Here is a 21423-nt window from a genome sequence, read left to right as displayed (position 1 = left end):
CTCTGCTCATAATTGGCTGTCCACCCTGCATGAGCCCGGAAACTTGTGAAACACACTCAATCCCAGATTTTCACAGGGTGCAAAGCGAAGCGTGAGCTGATGCGACGCAGGATGTGTGTGTTTGTTCCAGTTGCTGTTGTTGTTGACCTTGACTCTCCCCCCCCCCCCCCCAGTCTCCCCTCCCCACAGTACAAACCCAGCTCAGAGCCAGCACCTACCTTTCTGAGAAAAGATCCAATCGACTGACAAGGACAGAAGCGAATAATGCCGCAGAAGCACCAGACCCATTTAATGCTGGCCATGGCGGAGAGCACAGTGACCCAGTGAGGATGCAGCTGCTGCTCTTAACACTCCAGCTGTTTAGGTGGCTTTCTGGGTCTGTGTCTGTTTGTGTGCGCATGTGTGCTTGTGCATGTTCAGTGATATTCACACCCCTTCCTGGCCTATATTCCCTCTGAGCTCAGAGGGTGTGTGTGTGTGTCTCTGCTTCAGGGATCCAGACCCTGCAGATGGCCTCCCTCCATCACACTCACTGTTATTCTGCAGCTCATTTCACATCGGCTGCCACCTCGGAGCCAAACGGGTCAATAGATGAGCAGAATACATCACAAAAACAAAATAGTGTGCAGGTGAAGGGATGGGGAAAAACAGCCTTGCTAATTGATAGAACAGCAGGTTGGGCCAGAGGGGTGCTAGCATGTGGATGATTCTTCACAGCAGAGGTCTGAACCGCCTGTCATTTGCGTGCTGTCAGGGATAAACCGCCGCTTTGTGCAGCTGACTGGCTTCAGAATGCAAATCAACAGGATGACACGACATGAGCTCATGAGACAGACAGGGCTGCTGCAGAATTTAAAGAAGCACTATAATCCCTATTCATCTCTAAGCACACGGCTTCAGCCCCCCAGATTACTGTTCACATTATACCGCCGCAGACCTGCACAAAGTGCCAAAGTCTCAGAGCGTGTGCTGCTGTGCAAATGTGGCTTCTGAAGCTCCACTGACCTTGGCATGACTCTTATCTACACACAGTCTGGCAAGCTTTAGAAACTAAGCAGAAGGAGTCTAGAAAAAAGCTGTGGTGGCTAAGAGAAATGTCTCAGAGACTTGACCAGTAAGTCCCTCTGTGTTAAGGTGTGAGACAAAGATCCAGGCTATGTTGGAGCGACATTACTGACAATGATGACAGCAGAGTGGGAAGACTAGAGCTTTCCACTCCACTGCCAGCAGATGGCAATGAGTCCACTACAGGCTGCTGTCACTAGTCTTCAACAGCCATGCTGCATATGTATCTACCCTATCCGTCTCCCTGGAATCTCATTGAACTTATTGTTTCTGTTTGGAAGGTAATATGAGAAAATTCACATCGCTTTTTTACCAAGCAAGTGACTAACATATCAGTCAGGCTGGAACTATTAGAGTGTAGACTGCAACTGTTACTCCACCTGAGGGAGGAAAGGTGGAAAAGCTTGTATTTGATTCATGTCTTAAAACTTCTTACAATTGATTTTAGAACATATCTGCAGTCAGAAAAAAACATGCTGGACTCAAAGTTTCCACTCAACAGACCATCTCTCTCTACAAAAAAACATGGACTGAAAGGATATTACTTGGACAAAAAAATATCTACAATTTGCATTAAGATGAAAACCGTCTTTGCCTCTAAATCTGTTCTAAACAGGACTCCTCAAGTGGCAGATTTAGCTTCAGCCAGTTCAAATATTGTAAAAAAAAAAATCCTGTGAAGCACCTTTTACCAGTGGTGGAGAAAGTACTCAAAAAATGTACTCAAGTAAAAGTCAAAGTACCACATTAACATTTTACTTAAGTAAAAGTAAAAAAGTACTGGCTTTTAAAAACACTTAAGTATTAAAAGTAAAAGTTCTTGCTGAATACATAACCTAATCGCTAATATCATTAAGTGTGCCGATAGTATTTAATTTGAATACATCATAAATGTGCCATTTTAATAAACAATGTCACAGATTAAACATGTTCTTATTGTGTTTATTCTCTGTAAGAGTTTAGACTTAGTTATGTGATTCTATGCATCATAATTTCAGGGATGGAAACATCTTGTTTCCTGTCCTAACGTAGCATGAACTTCATTAGTGACATTTATTTAGAAAGAAATCCAACTGAAAGGGGATGGAACGAAGGTGTGGGGGGGAAGACATGCAATCGAGGAGCCACGTAGCAGAGTTGTAGTCAAGACCACTGAACACGAGACCAAGACCAGCGCTACATGACACAATAAAATGAAGTGCACCTATCAAAATTGGTTCTCAGATTGATCTGAAAGATCCACATTTCCATAAAAACACCTAGATATAAATACTTAGAGCTGAAATATATTTAACCAGTATCAATTACAACTCATTTCATTCTGTTTTGCTTTCATCGCTGTGCTACAATCCGCAGAGGTCGCCTGCCATCCCTATAAAAATAACGCCCTGGGCGGTTGCCCATATTGCCCATGTCAGAAACCACAACTGTCTGCACCATTAAACCATGAAACATAGCAATTAACTGTAAACAACACTATGAACACTGTCCAACGGCGCAACAAGCAGAAGGAGCACCGTGACTGTTCTCATCCTCCCTCCCACTGCATGTTTGCCACCATGACAGGAGACAAAATCAATCAATGAGCATGCTCTGTGTTCATACGTTCAACTTTTACTTATTCGGCAATTAAATAAATGTGTGTGTGTGTGTGTGTGTATATATATATATATATATATATATATATATATATATATATATATAGCTATTGCAGTGTACACAAGAACAAAGAACGGCTCTCAGTGAGGCTTCAGTCCCATCAACCTTAGTAAAGATCCGTCCAGAAGAATCGGATCGTTCCTGAATCCACACAATAATTCAGTGCAAGAGTGACAACTTTTTTTCATCGCAGATGCAACATGTGTGTCTCAGTACAGCTAGCTTTGCTAGCATCACGTCCACAGATCTTACCTTTCTTTAAGCTTTCCTTCCAAGTGACGCTAAAAGTTGGACAAAGTCCCACCGTCTGTGAAAGCGAAGCGCTGCTGGTTTTACATGTCGTCATATCTTATGATTTATGCAGCTATTATCGAATAGTTAGACATCTTCTCCCGTTCAGAGGAAACCACTGCGCATGTCTGGAGCTCCGCGTTCGAGTAAAGGTGGAGGCGATGGGTGACAACAGACACCAAGTCACGTTATTGCTTGGATTTTACGGCGCCACCTTAAAACCCTGAACTTCATATATTAACGGACAAAAAGAGAGCAGTGCGACTTGGATGTAACGAGTAACGCGACATTTTTGTAGAAATGTAGTGAAGTAGAAAGTACAGATACTTACTGTAAAATGTAGTGGAGTAAAAGTAGAAAGTACCCATTATTAAATCTACTTAAGTAAAGTACAGATACATGAAAATTGTACTTAACTTAGGAACTTAGGAACTTAGTGGTGGGAAGTGGTTACTTCCCACCACTGCCTTTTACTATATATATATATATATATATATATATATATATATATATATATATATATATATATATATATATATATATATATATATATATACAGTGATTCTTGAGAATAGGGACAAAATGGGTTTTAATTTTCCCATATTTTTTTTTATTATTTCTCAACCTTATGTATGCAAATATGACAAATAATGTTTAGAAAATATGAAGATGCTAAGGTACAGGCTCCCAGTTGCGAATTTTTTTTAAAAAAATTACATTTTTAATCGACCTGACCCAAAACTTTGTCATCACCATCTGACAAAAATAAATCTAAAATGATTTTTAAAATACCCCATTAGTGATATTTTTACTCAATTTACAGACAAATGCTTCTCAAGAAATAAAATAAATATTATTTAAAACAAAAAACAAGAAAAAGTCCATCTGATGGAGTTGACAGTGCATGACGGAGTTGACACAGAACTGAAGGTGGTGACAAACTAGTGAATAAAATGAAAAACTTGATACATGTGAAGTAATGCAATTCATGTAAAATAGGCTACATTAAAATGAATTAGTTGCACAATTAAGTGAGATTTGACAACAATTTCACTGAAAGAGTCAGAAAAACTCTGACGGAGTTGACATCTGACGGAGTTGACGAAATGCCAAACTACCTCAATTTATATGATGTTATTCTGAAGGAGGCCATATTGTAGCTCGTCAGGTCCATTAAATCTTTACAGTTTACCAAAATTAAGCTTTTATTTCGCAAAATTTCATCAAAGTTTTGTAAATTGTCAGTTATGGAGTTGACACATCATGGTTGTGACAAACAACTTAGGAATAAAACAGAAGAAAAAACTAAAGAATAACTTAAGCTAACCGGAGCTAACTAGCCCTCCTAGCAAAGGAAGAGAAAAGACAACGTCATGGGGTCCTCAGAAGTTCTGGTGCCCCCCAATAATGCCTGATTTTTTTTACATTCTTTTCATTTCTGACGGTGTTGACAAAAACTAAGGACAAATTTTAACGGAGTTGGAAAATATCTAAAAATTATTTTTAATTCAATTTATCGATACTTTTATAATTATTTATATGACTACTTATACTTAATTGTCATAATATATAATTTTAGTATTTCTTTAATTGTTTTAAACTATAAGAATGTGTTCAGTTCTGCTCCTGGACAAGGGCTTTTACAGGCATCATCCACCGACTACAATGTTTAAAATAAAAAAATATTCAGCAAAAAAAAGAAAAATATACATTGTTGTGCTCACATGACCCAGGTTAGTTTAGTTAGATATTTGAAAAAAATATATTTTGTGTATATTTTATTCAAATTTCATGCTTTATCCATAGGACCTGTTTTGTCCCTATTCTCAAGAATCACTGATTATATATATAATATGGATGTTACGTCAGGCAGCAAGGAGTGTTTCACATGTTGAGCATTGTTTTACCTGCAGATGTAAAACTGCAGGTAAAACAAGGATAACTAATCCTAGCCAAGGATTAGTCATCCTTTCCTATAACTAATCAAATGTTCACTAAGCAATGCTGATATTAAATTTTGGGCAATAAGTTGTTTTTCTGCTTTAAAAAAGGAATTGAATTATTTGTTTATTTGTATTTTTATATGTTAATACTGTGTAAGACAAGCTTAAGCAGTTATAAATCTGCAGAGTATCCCAATTTTTTAATGCAATTAGCTGATTATGGTGGAATACTTGATTACAAAAATAGTACAATAGTTGCAGCCTTATATAGAATATGTTACACATGACTAGGATTTCTTGATATTGATATGATTAGTTATTTTACACATTTTATTATCACAAAAAATACATTTAACATTAAACTTTCATGGAATTTTATATATGTTCACTTTTAGGCTGGAGACAATGGGCTGTTAGATGCATACAGTATATAGTAATGAGGGTTACGAGTTAAAACAAAAAACTGAATGAACACACATAACCATGGTAACTCATTCCAAATCACGACAGGTTTGAGCCGATGTCTGCATCTTAAACAGCTCTCCATTTAGATGAGAACGAGCCTTGGGTGGTGGTAATCTGTTGAATGACAAAGTGCTTTATCTAGAGTTAGATAAGGGCTGGTTGGAACCTCACGCAGTTAGCAATTCAGTCTCTGGGGATAAAATAAATCCTTTGTTGCCAACCCAGATTCAGCCAGGCAGCCTGTCAACAAAGCAGCTCTTTCAAGTTTGCTGCAAAAGGAAAAGAAAAAGCTGGAACCAAAATAGTGATATGGGAGCCTCACTTGTCTATGGGCTCTAACTGCTCAGGTGTTTAGTATGACAACATTCATTTCCATTTTGGTGGAACAGAAGCATGAAGTAATTTGCATTTTAAGTTAAAAAAAAGACACCATCTGGAGTCCAAAGTAAATGGTTTGATAACAATCACAGATTTAGAGTTCTGTGTCTTGAATATGATTCCCCAAGGAGGTTAATTGGACATAGCAAACAACTAGAAAGACCTGCACACAAATTCTCTGTAAGACTGAGATCAAGTCTTTGTGATGACCACATCAACAAGTTGATTTTGCAGTTTTGATGCCACTTTCTAACATTGGCTGGATGGGGAGGGTTACTGTCCATTAGGAAGACCAATCTGTGACAAAGCTTTTGCTTCCTAGCTGATTTCTTTTGACTTTTCCATCTAGTTTATACTTGTGTTTGCTCCCAAGGATGAACCGGATGTCTTCTTGACATCTTGTCAAGAAGAAAATCTTGACAAGATTTTCTTGACCAGTGCTTTCTTGTTTATGTCAAACAAGAAAGCACTGTGGCCTTAAAACACTCCCACAGCATTTAAGCTAACTGGAGCGAACCTCCAGTTAGCTTAAATGTGTCATCAGAAGTTTCCAAAGCAGAATCATCAACACAAATTTTAGATACATCACTGAACAAATCTCTGACATATTCTTTCTCTCGTTACTGTGGCACTTAGCAAATAATTGACCCAAAAACAAATTTGGTCTGATTTAAATTCAGATGTTGAGAGAAAATCTGAATGTCTTTTTGTTCAGTGTAGCTAAATTTCTGATTTCAACTGTATATAACACCTAGCATGTGTAACCTTCTAAAAGTTGTTTAATTAGCAGTTTGATTTCCAAGCAGTCTCGAGAACTGCCAGCAGGTGTTCTATGACCTATAAAATATTCAGACTTTGACATTTTTCTGTTGTATCTGTTGCATATTGTGTAACGCAGAGATTCGGGAGTAAAACACATGCCTGATTTTATTCTTGTTTCTTTGATTCGAATGCAGTTTGAATGAGGAGCTCGAGTGGCCAGCAGTTAGCTACTTTAATACAGGAACAAGCTGCTGGTCATTTAATCACCGGCATCAACAGGAGCAAGAAGCACCTCTGGCTCTGTGTAGCTACCTGCTACCTACACCTTCATCCATCTTACTCTGCATAAACTCCCTGCTCTTTCACAGCATCACATTAATAAAACAATACTGATATAGAAAAGAAACAAGTCCACAGAATAGACTTGGTGCCATGGCAGAAAGTTTATTCTGACTTCTAGTTCTGGAATGTGTGTTTCTGTCTCAAAAACATGAGTTAAGGCAGTACATGCACCCAGCATTTGCCCCAGTGGAATCAGGTCACACATCAAAACTATATGAACTGTGAGGAACCTATGAAAATGAAATTCTAGCAAGACACACAACTACAAGATGTAACTTTGTGTATTTAGCTCCAGCGCCAATTGCTGATTCAGAATTTGCAGATTTTCTTGCGGAATGTAACTACAAAATATCCATGGAAATTTTCCAATTAACAGATATTTTTGGTAGATCATATGTGAAATGTACAACATTTTATATATCACTCATAGTTTTGATCACTTCACATTAAACTGTGGAACAGAGCGGTTTCCCCCACACATGCAGACTTTTGTGAAGCTATATTTGTTTTATTCAGTGTGATAACTAATTTCCAAGAAGTAGTGTTAAGGAAAAATATTTATGCAAAGCATGTTAATTTGTCTAAGACTAATTATTTAAGTTAATTATTGCAAATTCTTATGTTTAATCCCAGAGTGAAAGTAAAACCAAGAATTAAGTGCTGAAGTCCTTAAACATTACAGTTTAGTAAATTGTTAATATTGAGTCAGTCTGAGTGTACTGTACTTTACACTATGTCAGCATAGTAGTCTAATTTCTTATATTCTCTCTCTCTCTCTCTCTCTCTCTCTTTATATATATATATATATATATATATATATATATATATATATATATATATATATATATTATAATGTATATCCATGAATCAAATATTTTTGATTGATGTTAAAGCTCTATTGGAGAGAATGTAGTTCAAGATACTACAGATTTGGATGTTGGTTTATTTGAAATCTGGAACAAATTTCCAGAAAACTGTAAAACAGCTGAAACACTGACTTCCTTTAAATCTCTACTAAAAACCCACCTGCTTAGAGTTGTATGGAAACGTAATCAATTACGAATTTAACGATGACTTTATCTAATGTTTTGATTGTTGATTCTATGTTGCATGACTTTGTGTTTTTGTGTTTATGATGTAAAGCACTTTGAAATCCCTTGTTGCTGAAATGTGCTATACAAATAAAATGTGATTGATTGATTGATTGATTGATTGATTGATTGATTGATTGATTGATTGATTGATTGATTGATTGATTGATTGATTGATTGATTGATTGATTGATTGATTGAAATGTCTGGACATTTTATTAGAGACTGAAGGAACAATAGGAATTGGAGCCCAGGGAGCCAATCAGGCTAGGACCGCCTCTGTAAGGGTCGCAGCCTGAGTGATGTCACAATGACAGACAATCTGAGCAGCCACTTAGTGGCAGCTTTAAGACAAACAGCAAATGGAGGTTTTGATGCAGATAATTTCTTAGCAGGTTGTAGTGAAGTTTGAGACAGAACAGATTCTGAACTTCAGCCAGGGATCGTTTCTTCTGTAAGTGATACTCATACAGAACACAGAGAACATCACAGGGTGTTGCACTGTTGATGTCTGTCAGGCAGGTCATGTATAATGTCTGTATGTGTGTCTGTGTGTGTGTGTGTGTGTGTGTGTGTGTGTGTGTGTGTGTGTGTGTGTGTGTGTGTGTGTTTGTGCGTGTGTGTGTGTGTGTGTGTGTGTGTGTGTGCGCTTTAGCATATTGCTAAATGGCTTGATTGGTGAATTCTGATTGGCCAGTCTTCTAAGAGAGATCATCTTTGTGGCGATATGGTGCAATTTTTAAAAGAGATTATAAGATTAAACTTTTAAAGTCTGATTGAATTGATTGCCTTTGTAGTTTTTATGTCCGTCAAAAGGCTTGGAATTACCTTGTCACACAGTTACAAAAGTTCATTTAAAAGCCCAGGATGAACACCGTAGCTTATCTGTAGAATATTTTTGTCTCCCTGTCAGTTACAGTCTGCAGTCAATAAATCCAACTCAGTGTTCCCATGCGCTTATTCCATTTGTGGCCATCTAAAAACATCATGCTTTCTCTAAAGACCTCCTCAGTCTGTGGCTGGGGACAAACTGCTCCAGCAAATCTTTCACAAACACAAAAAGGTACGCACAAACACTCACACACCATGACCAAGCCATGAACCCTTTCTGTAATAGCTATGGTGAAAGCAGCATCAAAACTATTCAGACAATATTCAGACAAGGAGACAAGTTATGTCTCTCCAAAGGTTAAAAATTAGGTCTTTATTCCTTTTTTCTCTCACATAAAGACCATTTTTTAAAGGTAACATTTAGCCTGGCATTTAACGTTGACATCAATTCTCATGGTCCAGCACAAGTCTGGCAAGAATGGGAGTATAATGACCAAAGCTGACCCAAACTAATCAATACTGATCTTTTTACCTGTGTTCACTGTATGATGGGTTTTATTAGACAGCAATAAATTATGGGGTGAAATCATATTCAACGAAGTTTGAATTGGTAGAGAAACATGAAATTATGAACATAAGTTGTAAACAAAATCCTGTATTTTCGCAATTTGACGATAACGGCAGAAAACTGAAACCTTTAGAAGTCTGTTGCTCCCTGACAAAGAAAGACAAGTTTCCAGTTCAAAGCCAACATGAATCTGATGGTGTCAGTAAGCTTTACAAGTAATCAAAAAAAAAAAAGTCACACATAGATGTTTTAAACCACCACTGTGACCTTTTGTATCACTGTACGTGACTGGAACCAGTACAGTAGTTCAGCCTGTTGGGAGTTACAGACAGCCGCTTCCTGCTGGAAATGATAAAACACGAATTAAACCTGAACTGGAGTAACTGCAACAGCTTTAAAATGGACATGTTTAGTTTTTGTGACGTAACTGCTCAAAAATACTTTATCTGAAAAGGAAATTAAATGTTGTCATAACTCATGTCATCCAAGTTGTTGTGGATGGTGATGTGGGTGGGAATGATCTCTGGTACCACTCTGAATATGAAGAGACCTCTGACTAAATGCTGTTGCTGTATGTTGCACGATATTCCACAGTAACATGTCCTGGATGACACCATGGAAGCTCTGCTAATCCACTTCAGTTGCTTTTGTTGCTCCACTTTAAATCTATGTCTGGTTGTTTGAATAGAAAGGCGGGCAGAGAGATGTTGGAGGAGGGGATATGATTTGTGCCTGTTACAATCAGTGGAAGAGATGGTTTGAACTTCCTTCTTCTCTCTCTGCTGAAACTGAAGATATTTCTGAAAAGACTGAACCAAACAGAAAATGCAGTTCATGGAATGTACATATTTAAAGTTCAATCTTATCTCACAGAGGATACCTCCTACTAGGTATGTATGCCATTATTCTACTACCCCCAAAGTGAGTTAACTTTACTTCACAGCCCTTAGTGCTCTTAAGACTATGTCCCTCATATAAGCCTGCATGAGAGCAGATAATATATTCAACTGTAATTCTCCCTCTAATGCTGGAGACACCATTAATATAATCTATTCTCTTTGTGAAATGAAAAACACATGCCTGAAGGAAAACAATAGGATTTTATGACTTATCAGGAGATACAGGCATGAATTTAAAGCCACAGGATTCTCCAACAAAAAAAATCATTGTGTCAATTTATCAAAGACTACAGTATGAAAGTATGATAATACTGCACTTGCTTATTTAAAGCTGTCAAGTTCCTTGGGTGTGTAGAGCATTCCTCTATCTTAGTGCCAGCAGGAGTTTAGATGGTTAGTCTTACTTCACCTGAAATCTGCAAGGGTAATGAGCAATCTGCATGACTGCCAGCCGAGCCTCCAAAACCAACTGTTAAGCATGCCTGGCACAACTGCCAGGCTGCTTAACAGCTATACCCTGTTCCATTAACCGTCACATGACTGTCTCCAGAAATCATCTCCTGCCATCATTATTTTGTGTGCCGCCCAGTCAGGGTCCATTTCCTGCCTGCACACATTAACAACATTGAACCTGGGAGCATATGGAGGAGCACTACAGCCTTCAACATGATGGATGCCAGATCACATCCATAGCCGTAGTCCCTGCATGCTTTGCGACGGACGCCTACCAGGCTGGTTCCTCATCTTTATTTCCATTTTAATACCTCAGCAGTATTTTACCCATTAGGTTTCCTTCGGGGACGATTAGTGGAGGGTTAATTAAAGATGTGATTAGTCGTCTAGTAATGTATAATGGGAAGCTATCCCTGCTCCAGTGCTAACCCATGGGTCTTCATATTGACCGTCAAGACTGAAAGAAGTATTTCTAATATACACAGATATGCTAATCCTCACATTGCAGGGAATGGGAGGATGAAACTAAAGCCAAAATTATATTAGTTGTCAATATGAACTCTACTCCATCGGAAAGGTGAGAGCCGAATGAGTGCATTTAAGGATAAAGGTCGTCCAGCTCTGCTGTCATCCTCAGACAGAGAAATCCTCTGAGCCAGCCCTCGAAGGCCAGCGCTCACAGATAAGCCAGCAGCTGTCACAAATCAGACTGATGGAGCCAAATAAACACGGCCAACGGCAACAACTTGAACTGTGACAGTCAGTCAGGCTTAGCCACTATGGTGGGAGTCATATGGAGACACACACATGTGCAGCACTCACAGTTAATGAGTTCACTGAAGCTAAAAGGCTTTTAGCTAAGTTTGGGTCCATGGCACAGATAGCGGTTTGTCATATTTATACTAATCCCAGCATCCCAAAACATTCCAGTCCTCAGTGATTGGCTGTAGAAGAGAATGGTTTCTCAGCCATCGATGGACGTCTCAGGGTTTTGATTTAACAGAAAATTTTATTCGGTTAAAAAAACCCCAACAAGACTCAAATTAGCTCAGATGGATGAAAGTCTGACACAAGATGTGAGGGGACAAAAAGGCCCCAAACTCCATGACTTTCTGTAATATAAGATATGTCAAGCATGTAAACATGGTACCAAGAGAGGCACTCTAACCATAGCCGTCAAGCACTCTTGTCACTTCTAAACAGTATTTTTGTAGAAATGAACCCAAAAGAGCGGTGGTGTCCAATTATGCAGTGGTTTTTAAGTGAACCTCTGACTCTTGTCACGTCTGGCTGAGAACATTTCTGCATATATGAATGCAGAAGTTAGACAAAAACATAGTGTATACCAATGCAGTGATGAAAAAAATACTAGAATTGGTGAATCTGATGTAATTTTATCATAAAGACTCAATAGCCAGTGTGTTTCTACACATGTGTGTGTAGAAACACACATGTATGCACTACAATATCCTTATGTATGATTATACAAGCATGTTGAAAATTCACACTGAGGAGAAAAATCACTGAACTGACAGAAACAACAAACACCAGACAAAGTAAAGAACTCCACAAGCAAGTTTTAAGCAATTTGAAATTGATTTTAAATAATCCATATATTATTTTGTTGATACAACAAAATATTTGAAAATTAAGTAGAGTTTAATTTATCATCGGCTAACCTCTAATAGGTTCAGACTCTAATGTTACTCAATTTTGCTACGCTGTTGTCTGTCTTGTTGCAATGTGACTTTCCAAAAGATTACTAAGCAACTCTTGAAAACCCAAAGCTACAGTGACTAACAACAAAGCTAAGATTGCTTGCTCAGTAAATTTATGAATTATATCTCAAAATAGCCCATATGACACATGCTAAATCAACAGTTTTATTATGAAACCTCCTAACTTTAGGCCATTTGAGCATTTCTACTGTGCACACTGTGTGTTGACCAAGATAACCTGAGTAAACATAAAAAGAGTTTTTAGATCACCACATTAATTAAACATTAAACACCCATCTAAACCAGCCTGGCCATTAATATAATCCATTGTTTTGTTTTTCTACTCTCCAGCTATCCATCACATGCAGTCACTCATAACATTAACAATATTTTTCTTGTCCTCACTTGGCCTGGCTGTGAGACCTTCCTGGGTAAAGTCCAGTAACTTTATGTTATTTTCTATAGATAACCTAAGGTTATCGGCCCTGTCTTCAATGTTTGACCCTGTTTGACCCCCCTCTCTCTTAGACCAACCATGTGTGCATTTTTATCCTATGCTTTCTCATGATTCAACCATGAGAATAATTGATGGCAATTATTACAGGACTGTAATAGAGAAGCCAGTCTCTGTTGCTTAGCAGACTGACGTCAAACAGCCGATAGAAATATTTCCATCTCAGAGAAACAGTCAAGTTTTGATAACAGCTTTGGATCAAACCTAAAGTGACAACACAGCAGACTGTAGAGGCTCCCTGTCATTCAGTACTGTGGGGACCCAACAATACCATCACATCAAAGGGCCCAGTCAGAGAGATGTCCCTGAGCCATCGCTGTCAGCATGCAACCCAGATAAAAAAAAAATAATAAAAACAGGCCTATGTTAATTTCTTGAGGCTGCACAGTGGTGTAATTGATAGAACTGTTGTCTTGCAGCAAGAAGGTCCTGGGTTCAAAACCCAGACTGGGTGCTTCCTTTGCATGGGCTCATCCCTGGTTCCAAAAACACAAAAGTTAGGTTAACAGGGGTTTTGAAGCTGCGTATTAGTGTGTGTGTAAAGCTGATTGTTGTGTGTGTTTCTGTTCCACTGTGATGCAATAGCAACCCGCTGTACCCCGTACCCCTGGGCCCCTGCATTAACCTGTGAGGATAAGCAGGTTTGGTGCTCAATGGTGGATGAATTTTCATTTTTTGACAGAACAAGTGACAGATTCAAATTAGTCTCATATTAAAATGCAAGTGTTTAAAGTAGAGTGATCAGTGAACATTTTAGTGAAGGGTGAGGTGATGATCAGCTATGGAAACTCTTGTTCTCATTCCTGCTGTCGCTGTTTGGCTGTACTGTGTACTTCCACTGTGGGTAATAATGCAGAATAAGGTATATTTGGTGACTGAACTATTTTAATTCACCATATTGGACGTTCTAAGTATTTCAGAGGGGTCTGAAGTATTTATGGGCCAGCTATTTTCCAAATAGGCTCCACTGCAGTGACTTTATTTTTGAAATGGCTTCACATTGAGCTTTCTCGCCACATTCAGGCCCACAGAGTGGGACACACTGACCTCTCTTTGTCTCAAAGTCATCCTTAAACTCTTCCCTTTCAATAGTAATCACAATCCTTTTAGTCCATCTGATCTCTCACTATCATTCTAGATGACCTCAGAACCCCGCTTGATGAAACTCAAAAACCTGAGCTGCAGGGCTGATAAAAACCGGGCCCCAAATGTTTACAACAGGGCAAGCAGCACAGGACCGTAATGTTCCACAGCAAGGTGAGCGGCTCCTGGGTGGGGGTCACAAACACTGTTATCACAACTGAGGGGGAAGCTCTAATCAACACCACAAAGTGTTGAGCGCTGCAGGTTAAACTGCCTCCAAACCACCTCCACCCCTCTCACACTTTGATCAAAGCGCTTTTATCTCTGTTGATTCAAGGGCTGATAAGTTGGAGAGCTTCCTCTCTGTTGATTCCCCTCTCTCACCCAATACCTTATTGGATTCATGTCAAGGATTCCATCCATACAGCACATTAAAGCTTGTGGATCTTCTGAACATGAAGCAGATAGTGCTTTAATCAGCAGCCTGTTCTTTGTCATTTCAGAGGCCCCTACCAGCACTCTGCAATTATTGCTATTTTCAAAGCTGTCAAACTAAACAACTGAAGTTGATCCAGAAAGGAATATATTAAATGTCCATGTATGTATGCATATGTTCTGATGGGAAATACTGCAGGCAGGAATTTGCAGGGATTTCTAACATATGGAGCTTCTTTCCTATTATATCAATATAAATGCTGCTTTTGTCAAACAACTTTATTGAACAAACAGCGTCATAAAGACCTAAGCATTTCAGTTTCAGTGGAATGTTTTAGATTGCTGGATATAATGTTCTAGAATGTCCTAGTCAAGCTGCAGAGCCAAATCTTTTTATAAATCCATGGCAAGACTGAAAATCTATTTTTACAGATGCTCTGTGTCTAATCTGACTGAGATTGAGCTGATTTACCGCAGAAAATCAGAGATGTGCCGTTTGTCTCCACATCGTAGCAGCATCTCTGTCACTTAGTTGCCCAAAACATAGAGATTAATACTCACCTAAAGTCAAGTTTTAAGACTAAACTTAAAAGTCTTGTGCTAAGATACCATTGAATAAACGGTTGTTTAAATAATGTTTATCTACATTTGTATGGAAAATGATGAAAAAGTCTGGTTTGATATAACCCTAATGCAAATGCAGAAGGAACATTAGGATTCCAGACTCATGCAGGGACACAAACAAATAAGAGCAGCAAGAATTTTGATGCAGAAGAGCTGTTAGTTAGTTTTATTTGTTTGTTTTTTTAGTAGAACACTCTCCAGAATTCATAGGAACAGATGATACAGTTTTGATTCTAATGGATTCTCTGAGAACCTGAGGTAATTAAAGAACAAAAATTGCTACATCAATTTTTGATAATGACAGTACACAAGAAATAATGTGGCTCCCTTTAGAATGAGAATCTAATTGGAGCAAGACAAAGGCAGAATGGAGAGGGACGTCAGACAAACAGAGACACAAAGGAACAAAGGTCCAAAGATGACTGGTGAGAAAATCATTTACCATAAAATATTCTGTAAGCTAACAAGAAAACTGCCAATGTGAAATTATTTGGATACACTTAGTGACAGGTCATAAAAACAGACATCTAGAGGGGGAACCTGGCTCAGCACGGGTTTTTATTCCCTTCAGTCGGTTTTTGATGAGCGTAGCACTTTCCAGCTTTCTGAGAAAGCTTTGCATCTCAGTTAAATAGAGACAAAGAACATAGGGCAGCGGGATCTATAGACCAAGAAATGACCAACTGAATGACAGAAAGAAAGACGGAACCGCATTTGTAACAATATTCAGCTTACACAATCTGGTCAAAGATTAGCTATGTTTCAAAATCTAAAACTTTTGTAAGTGTCAAATTAGGTATAGAAATTTGCAGATTCTTCAAAATACAATTTGTGCATATTATTGTTACTTTCCTCATAAAAATTAAAAAAAAATTAAAAACCAAAACACTGATGTGTAAAATGATAGAGAATGGCATTTATCACAAGTCCAAACTAATGCTTTTATCACCTTTTAGTAAATGTAGTAAATATAAGTACATTAGTAAATGTTTTTCAACAAGTCAAGAAGGAAAACAAATCCTGCAAAATCAAACATTTTTGGTAACTCAATAGGATTATTGACAAGAAGGTCCTGGGTTCGATTCCCGGCCCGGGCTCTTTCTGCATGGAGTCTGCATGTTCTCCCTGTGCATGGTGGGTTCTCTCTGGGTACTCCGGCTTCCTCCCACAGTCCAAAAACATGACTGTCAGGTTAATTGGTCTCTCTAACTTCTCCCTAGGTGTGAGTGTGTGTGCATGGTTGTTTGTCCTGTCTGTCTTTGTGTTGGACGCGACAGACTGGTAACCTGTCTAGGGTGACCCTGCCTCTCGCCCGAAACGAGATAGGCAGGGTGTACAAAACTCGGCCATATTCTGATTTCAAAAACTACTGAAGGAGCTCACAGTTAGAAATAATGTGTAAGGGACACTGCAACTGGGAGTGTACAGGGTGAAGGAGAATTGAACTAACATTGAGACTTTCTAAGTTTCATTTTTTGCTTGCTAGGTTGAAAAATTATTAATCATAAATAAATAAAAAAATAATAAAACTGTGTGGATTTGTCTGAGTGCAGATTGCTTGGGGAAGCACTTACTCCAACCTGCTGAACCATTCAGACACATGCTTTTGCTTCAGGAAAATCTCTTTAGTTTTTAGTTACCATGGAGACTCAAGATGCAGACTGGTGTAGTTACCAAGGAGTTGCACAGATTAGTTACTGTTCCTCAGGAATGAGGAGAAACAGTGGGTGCTGCTCAGCTATCAGGACTTGGTTGATCTGAAGGAAGTCACTACTTCATCAATATCCTCCAGATAAATGTTTTATTACATATTTTTTATACATATAAAATTAGAAATGTATTTTTCACTTGTTCTACAAGGACATCTACTGACTAGAAATTGTAGTAGGTTGTGTTTGTTCTGTCTGTTAAATGTGGATGACCTGCAGTCAGATCGAATGATCATGAATCCAACAGGAAGTGGAGGTAAACCAGAGCTGCTGTCCGTCTGGCTCCCATGCCGTTAAATCCAAACATCTTCATGTATTGTGGCTGCGGTCTGTCATATTACAGAACAGGAAGACAGCTCCCCCCCCTCGGATTCTTCACATTCTTCTTCAGCAGCGAGTCCCATTTATGGCAAATGGTCAAGCTAATTCCCATGCTACCAACTTCTACAAAAGGTCTGTTTCACTGCAGAAGTGCCTTCATGACCAGCAACACAGAATGCACAGTCCAAATCATTTTGGGGAATTGTCCAATAATATGTGAATATTCATGTCTGCCAAGAAATATGAAGACATCGGTGGGAAGGGAAGAAATTAGGAAGCAGCATGGTCCAATCACGTTCCAGTTTGAGTTCATTTCACTCAAGTTTTTAATTCAGCTTATCCGAAGTAATTCCACCAACATTTAAAGAATTGCACTCATATTTCAGTAATCCAGATTTACTGTGATTCAGATTGGAAAAAATAAATAAACACATCTCTTTGACCTTAATGTAAATGTAACAGTTACTGGTGATGACAAGGTTCAGCAGTCCTCCTCCACTTCCTTCCTATTCATTTTCCACCCATGCAGACATTTTGTATTCATGTTATTAAGCCATGTTGTCAGCTTTTGTTAGAAGTTCAGCATGTTCATGGATTGTGGACGTAAACTGTAATAACGATGCTGTTATCCAAAGTGTTTAAATTGTGTCATTGTCTGAAAACTTCGTGCTGCTCTCAGTCTGAGTTCACAGAGCGATGGTGAATCATGTTGAGCAGATTTTAATCAGCATCCGGTGGAGATTTTTTTGCATGTGTGAGGTCTGTTTACATAACAAACACAACAAGAAAACAATATAAATTTGTTATTTGTAAATGCAGCCCAGCATGCAAGTACGTACAATGATATTCATAAAATCAGCTAATTATCAAAAAAAAAAAATCTATTCCAGTAACTCCATCAATTGGTGAAGCATTATGTAGGTTAATTACAGACAGACTGGTGTTTTCAAGTCTTTTTTTGTTGGTTATGAGGATTTTCTGATTATGGCTAATAAAACCTGGGATATAAAAAATTATATCAAACCAAAAAAATATGTATAGAGATATGTGAACTTACTGAAAAATATGATTCATGTCTGATTAAGGATTATTTTCGAAAAGGTATTTTTAATCTGTCTCACCGTGTGATCACGTTTCTTTTAGGGGAAAAAATACAGTAACTCATGCAGATGTAATAACCGTCTCAAATTCAGATGAAACAAAATGCATAATCAGTCTAAGTCAGGCAAAGAGTAAAAACACAAAGGAAGGCAGAACTATGAAGAGTTCCTGAGGATGAAACCCTGAAGCAGTTCTGTGTCAGCTTGTTGCTCCATGGCTCCAGGTTTCAGCTGAATAGTTTTACATCTGCATGTAAAACTTTATTTGTTCTGCCTAACAGAACAAACAAAGCAACCACACAGCAGCAACACAATGCATGCAACCTCAACACAAAGACTGCTGCCGTCTTATCACTTATTCATCAGGCAGCGTCCCTGCAGACCATGAACTGGAAGAGTTCCAAAGTGGAGAAGCCATGTGTCTGCTGAGGAGCAGGGGCAGCGCTTCAGGAAGCCGTCTGCAGCAACGCAGCAATGCTGCGCTGCACCTAAACCCAAGCCAGGCATGATTTCCTTGGAAGCACAAACATGGCGTCCCAGCAGTCTGAGAGCCATTGACTGCCTCATCAAGCAGCTGACTATCACACTGGAGCTGAGGCAGAAATGGGAGAAATCAATCCAGGTCTGCAATGTCAGACCAGCTCAGACCTGCTGGCTCGATAAGAATCAGGGAAAACTGAGACTGACGCGATTTTCCTTATTTTCACACAAAATAGAAGAATTGAATTGTATTATTATAAAACAACACACACACACCAAGCAGCTTTTAGATTTGTTTTACCATCAGGAAAAATGAAAACGCAGCAAAAAAAAAAAAAAAAAAAATGTTTATTAAATGTTTATAAAATGTTTTGCCATTAGGATGAGGTGATTTTTTTTTGGCCATATCAATATTGGTTTGATCAACTAGATGTTTCCACTGGCGCAAACCATGAAAAGTAGTAGGAGGATTATGGCACAGAATGTTGGTTAATGACTCATGACACATTTTTTCATGTGTGATTTTAATTTTGTTTCTTATTTAACGAAAACAACACAATTGCTAAATTGTGTTTGCATTTTAGTTTAGCGGAATAATGACAAAGTTTTGTGCACATTTGTAAGGGAAATACAGCTAATGTGAACAAGAGAATATTACAAGAAGATCCTGAGCTAATTGAATTGTTTGAAACACAACAAGCAGGGAAAACTCAGGCGTTCCCATGAAGGAAAATAATACAATACATTTCCATCTGAGTCCTGAGAGCAGAGCCAGTCTGGTTTGGTGTCTCACTTGGCAGGCCAAAGCAGTCCTGTGATGGTGACTGACCCAGGGGGATGTCTCTGAGATGAGAGCTGAATATATTACACACCATATGCACCAAGTTCCCACAGGATCCACAGGAAACTGAAAAAAATCAACCGCACTGCAGTCCTTCATGACAACATCTGGCCAACGAGACCTTGAAAAATCATTTCAGGCAAACACATCGCTACAGCCCAGCCCTGAAACGGGGCCGGGGATGGCACTCGCTCCCCAAAACCCTACGATTTCAACCTACCTCATCAAAGCCGCTGTCTTCCTTCTTGAAAGCTGCAAGGAGAAACAGAAAACACAAATTAAATGCTAACTGGACTGACAGCAGAATCAGCTTAAAAAGCATAAAAAAGGTATAAACACACATTAGCAAAACATCACATTCCCATCTGTCGTTCCTGAAAACAAAACTGACTGCTATATCACAAGTGTGTTATATCTGAAACCTGTAATCTACATTCAGGGTAAGAAATTATACAAAAGCTTTGTTCCCTCTGTGTGACATTAAATAAGACAAAAACATTTCCTGTTTTAGGTCAGTTAGAAATATTAACACTGCTTCTATTTCTGACTGCTGGAATAATGATTTTTATGTAATGAACGGGTTCATGTTTTATTTTAGAAGTTTATATACATTTCCTTGTGTTGATCTGAACGAGTTGCGAAGAGATTTTGATAAATGAAGACAATACCTGTATGCCAAACATATTCCACCTCTTTCATTCCACCAGTTCAAGCCTGAATAAAGCCGAAGTTTGCCGTGTTAACAAATGACCCAACACTTCAACACAACAACATGAGAAGATTTTTGTTTCTAGTAATCTTTATTCGTTAGTAGCTGGAGAAGAAAGGGAAGATGTCCAGTAAACAGGGGACAGGATTCTAACCTAAGATTAGGTTAGAATCTGTGTTGAGGACTCCAGCTTCTGAACATGCTGAACCACTGATCCACAAGACACCCATAATGACATCTTTTGTATGAATATGCATCGCGTCTTATCAACTCCAGAAGACCCCAAAGAGTTTCAGACTACATTCAGTCATTCATCCATTCACACGTTGATGGTGGTAAGCTACTGGATAGTAGCCACAGCTGCCCTGGGGAGGTCTGACAGAAGTGAGGCTACCATGTTCCAGACCCACCAGGCCCTCTGACCAACACCAGCAGGCAGAGCGGGTGACGTGTCTTTTTTCCCCAAAGACACAACGACAGAGGTGGATGGAATTGAACCTGCAACCCACTGATTATTTAGCTGCTGGCTAAAGAACACCTGCTAGTGTTTCTGCTGTCCTCATGAGAAGTCAGCATATGAGTTGTATCTTCTGACTTCTATCCTCTTCATTTTAATTCTGTTGAATTAGAAGTCTAAATCATATGCTAACTTCAGTGTGGTGATTTCCATCTGAAGCAGATGTGAGGTGATGCTACAGCAGCTTTAGATGAGTTTACCTGATTTCCATCAGCTCTGTAAGACGTGAATGTAAATTAGCATCTTTAGCAATATCTTTGATGAAGATTATTATTTGGCTTCTTTGAACCATTCACATAGACTACCAATCATGGAAAAGGAAACATAATGAATTAGTTTTCTATAGAAGCTTCTATCTCTAAAATCTTCTAGACCAAATTTTCAATAAAAGCACAATTAAAAATGGTCATTACCGTTTGATCACTGGGAAAATATGAGTTTCCTTAAAAATGCAATCGCTGATGATACATGAATTTGTCTGATGCTGATAGGAGACAGAATGTGGTGAAGCTGCAGTTTGAGTAATCTGGTCCTGATCAATCCAGCTGTCTACAGCATTGGAACAATGGCTCCCATGGTGATATGTTTCCCTCTAAACTACAGAAACAGGACAGAGTAGTGACTG

The 21423-nt window shown here is 38.6% G+C and overlaps 1 protein-coding gene across 1 annotated transcript in view; it reads right to left on the bottom strand.

The window, feature by feature from the left end:
- Positions 1 to 21423, bottom strand: part of cdk14 (cyclin dependent kinase 14) — a 175491-nt gene that overhangs the window by 147915 nt on the left and 6153 nt on the right. Inside the window, exon 2 of the mRNA XM_014986276.2 lies at positions 19793 to 19824. Within this exon, the coding sequence (XP_014841762.1) occupies positions 19793 to 19824 (32 nt within the window). The remainder of the gene's footprint in view (positions 1 to 19792; positions 19825 to 21423) is intronic.

This window comes from Poecilia mexicana, unplaced genomic scaffold (assembly GCF_051168715.1).
Source record: "Poecilia mexicana isolate PSO_F unplaced genomic scaffold, ASM5116871v1 scaffold_6, whole genome shotgun sequence".
Lineage (NCBI taxonomy): Eukaryota > Metazoa > Chordata > Actinopteri > Cyprinodontiformes > Poeciliidae > Poecilia > Poecilia mexicana.
Note: the sequence above shows the minus strand (reverse complement) of the source record. Positions and strands in the feature narration are given on the sequence as shown.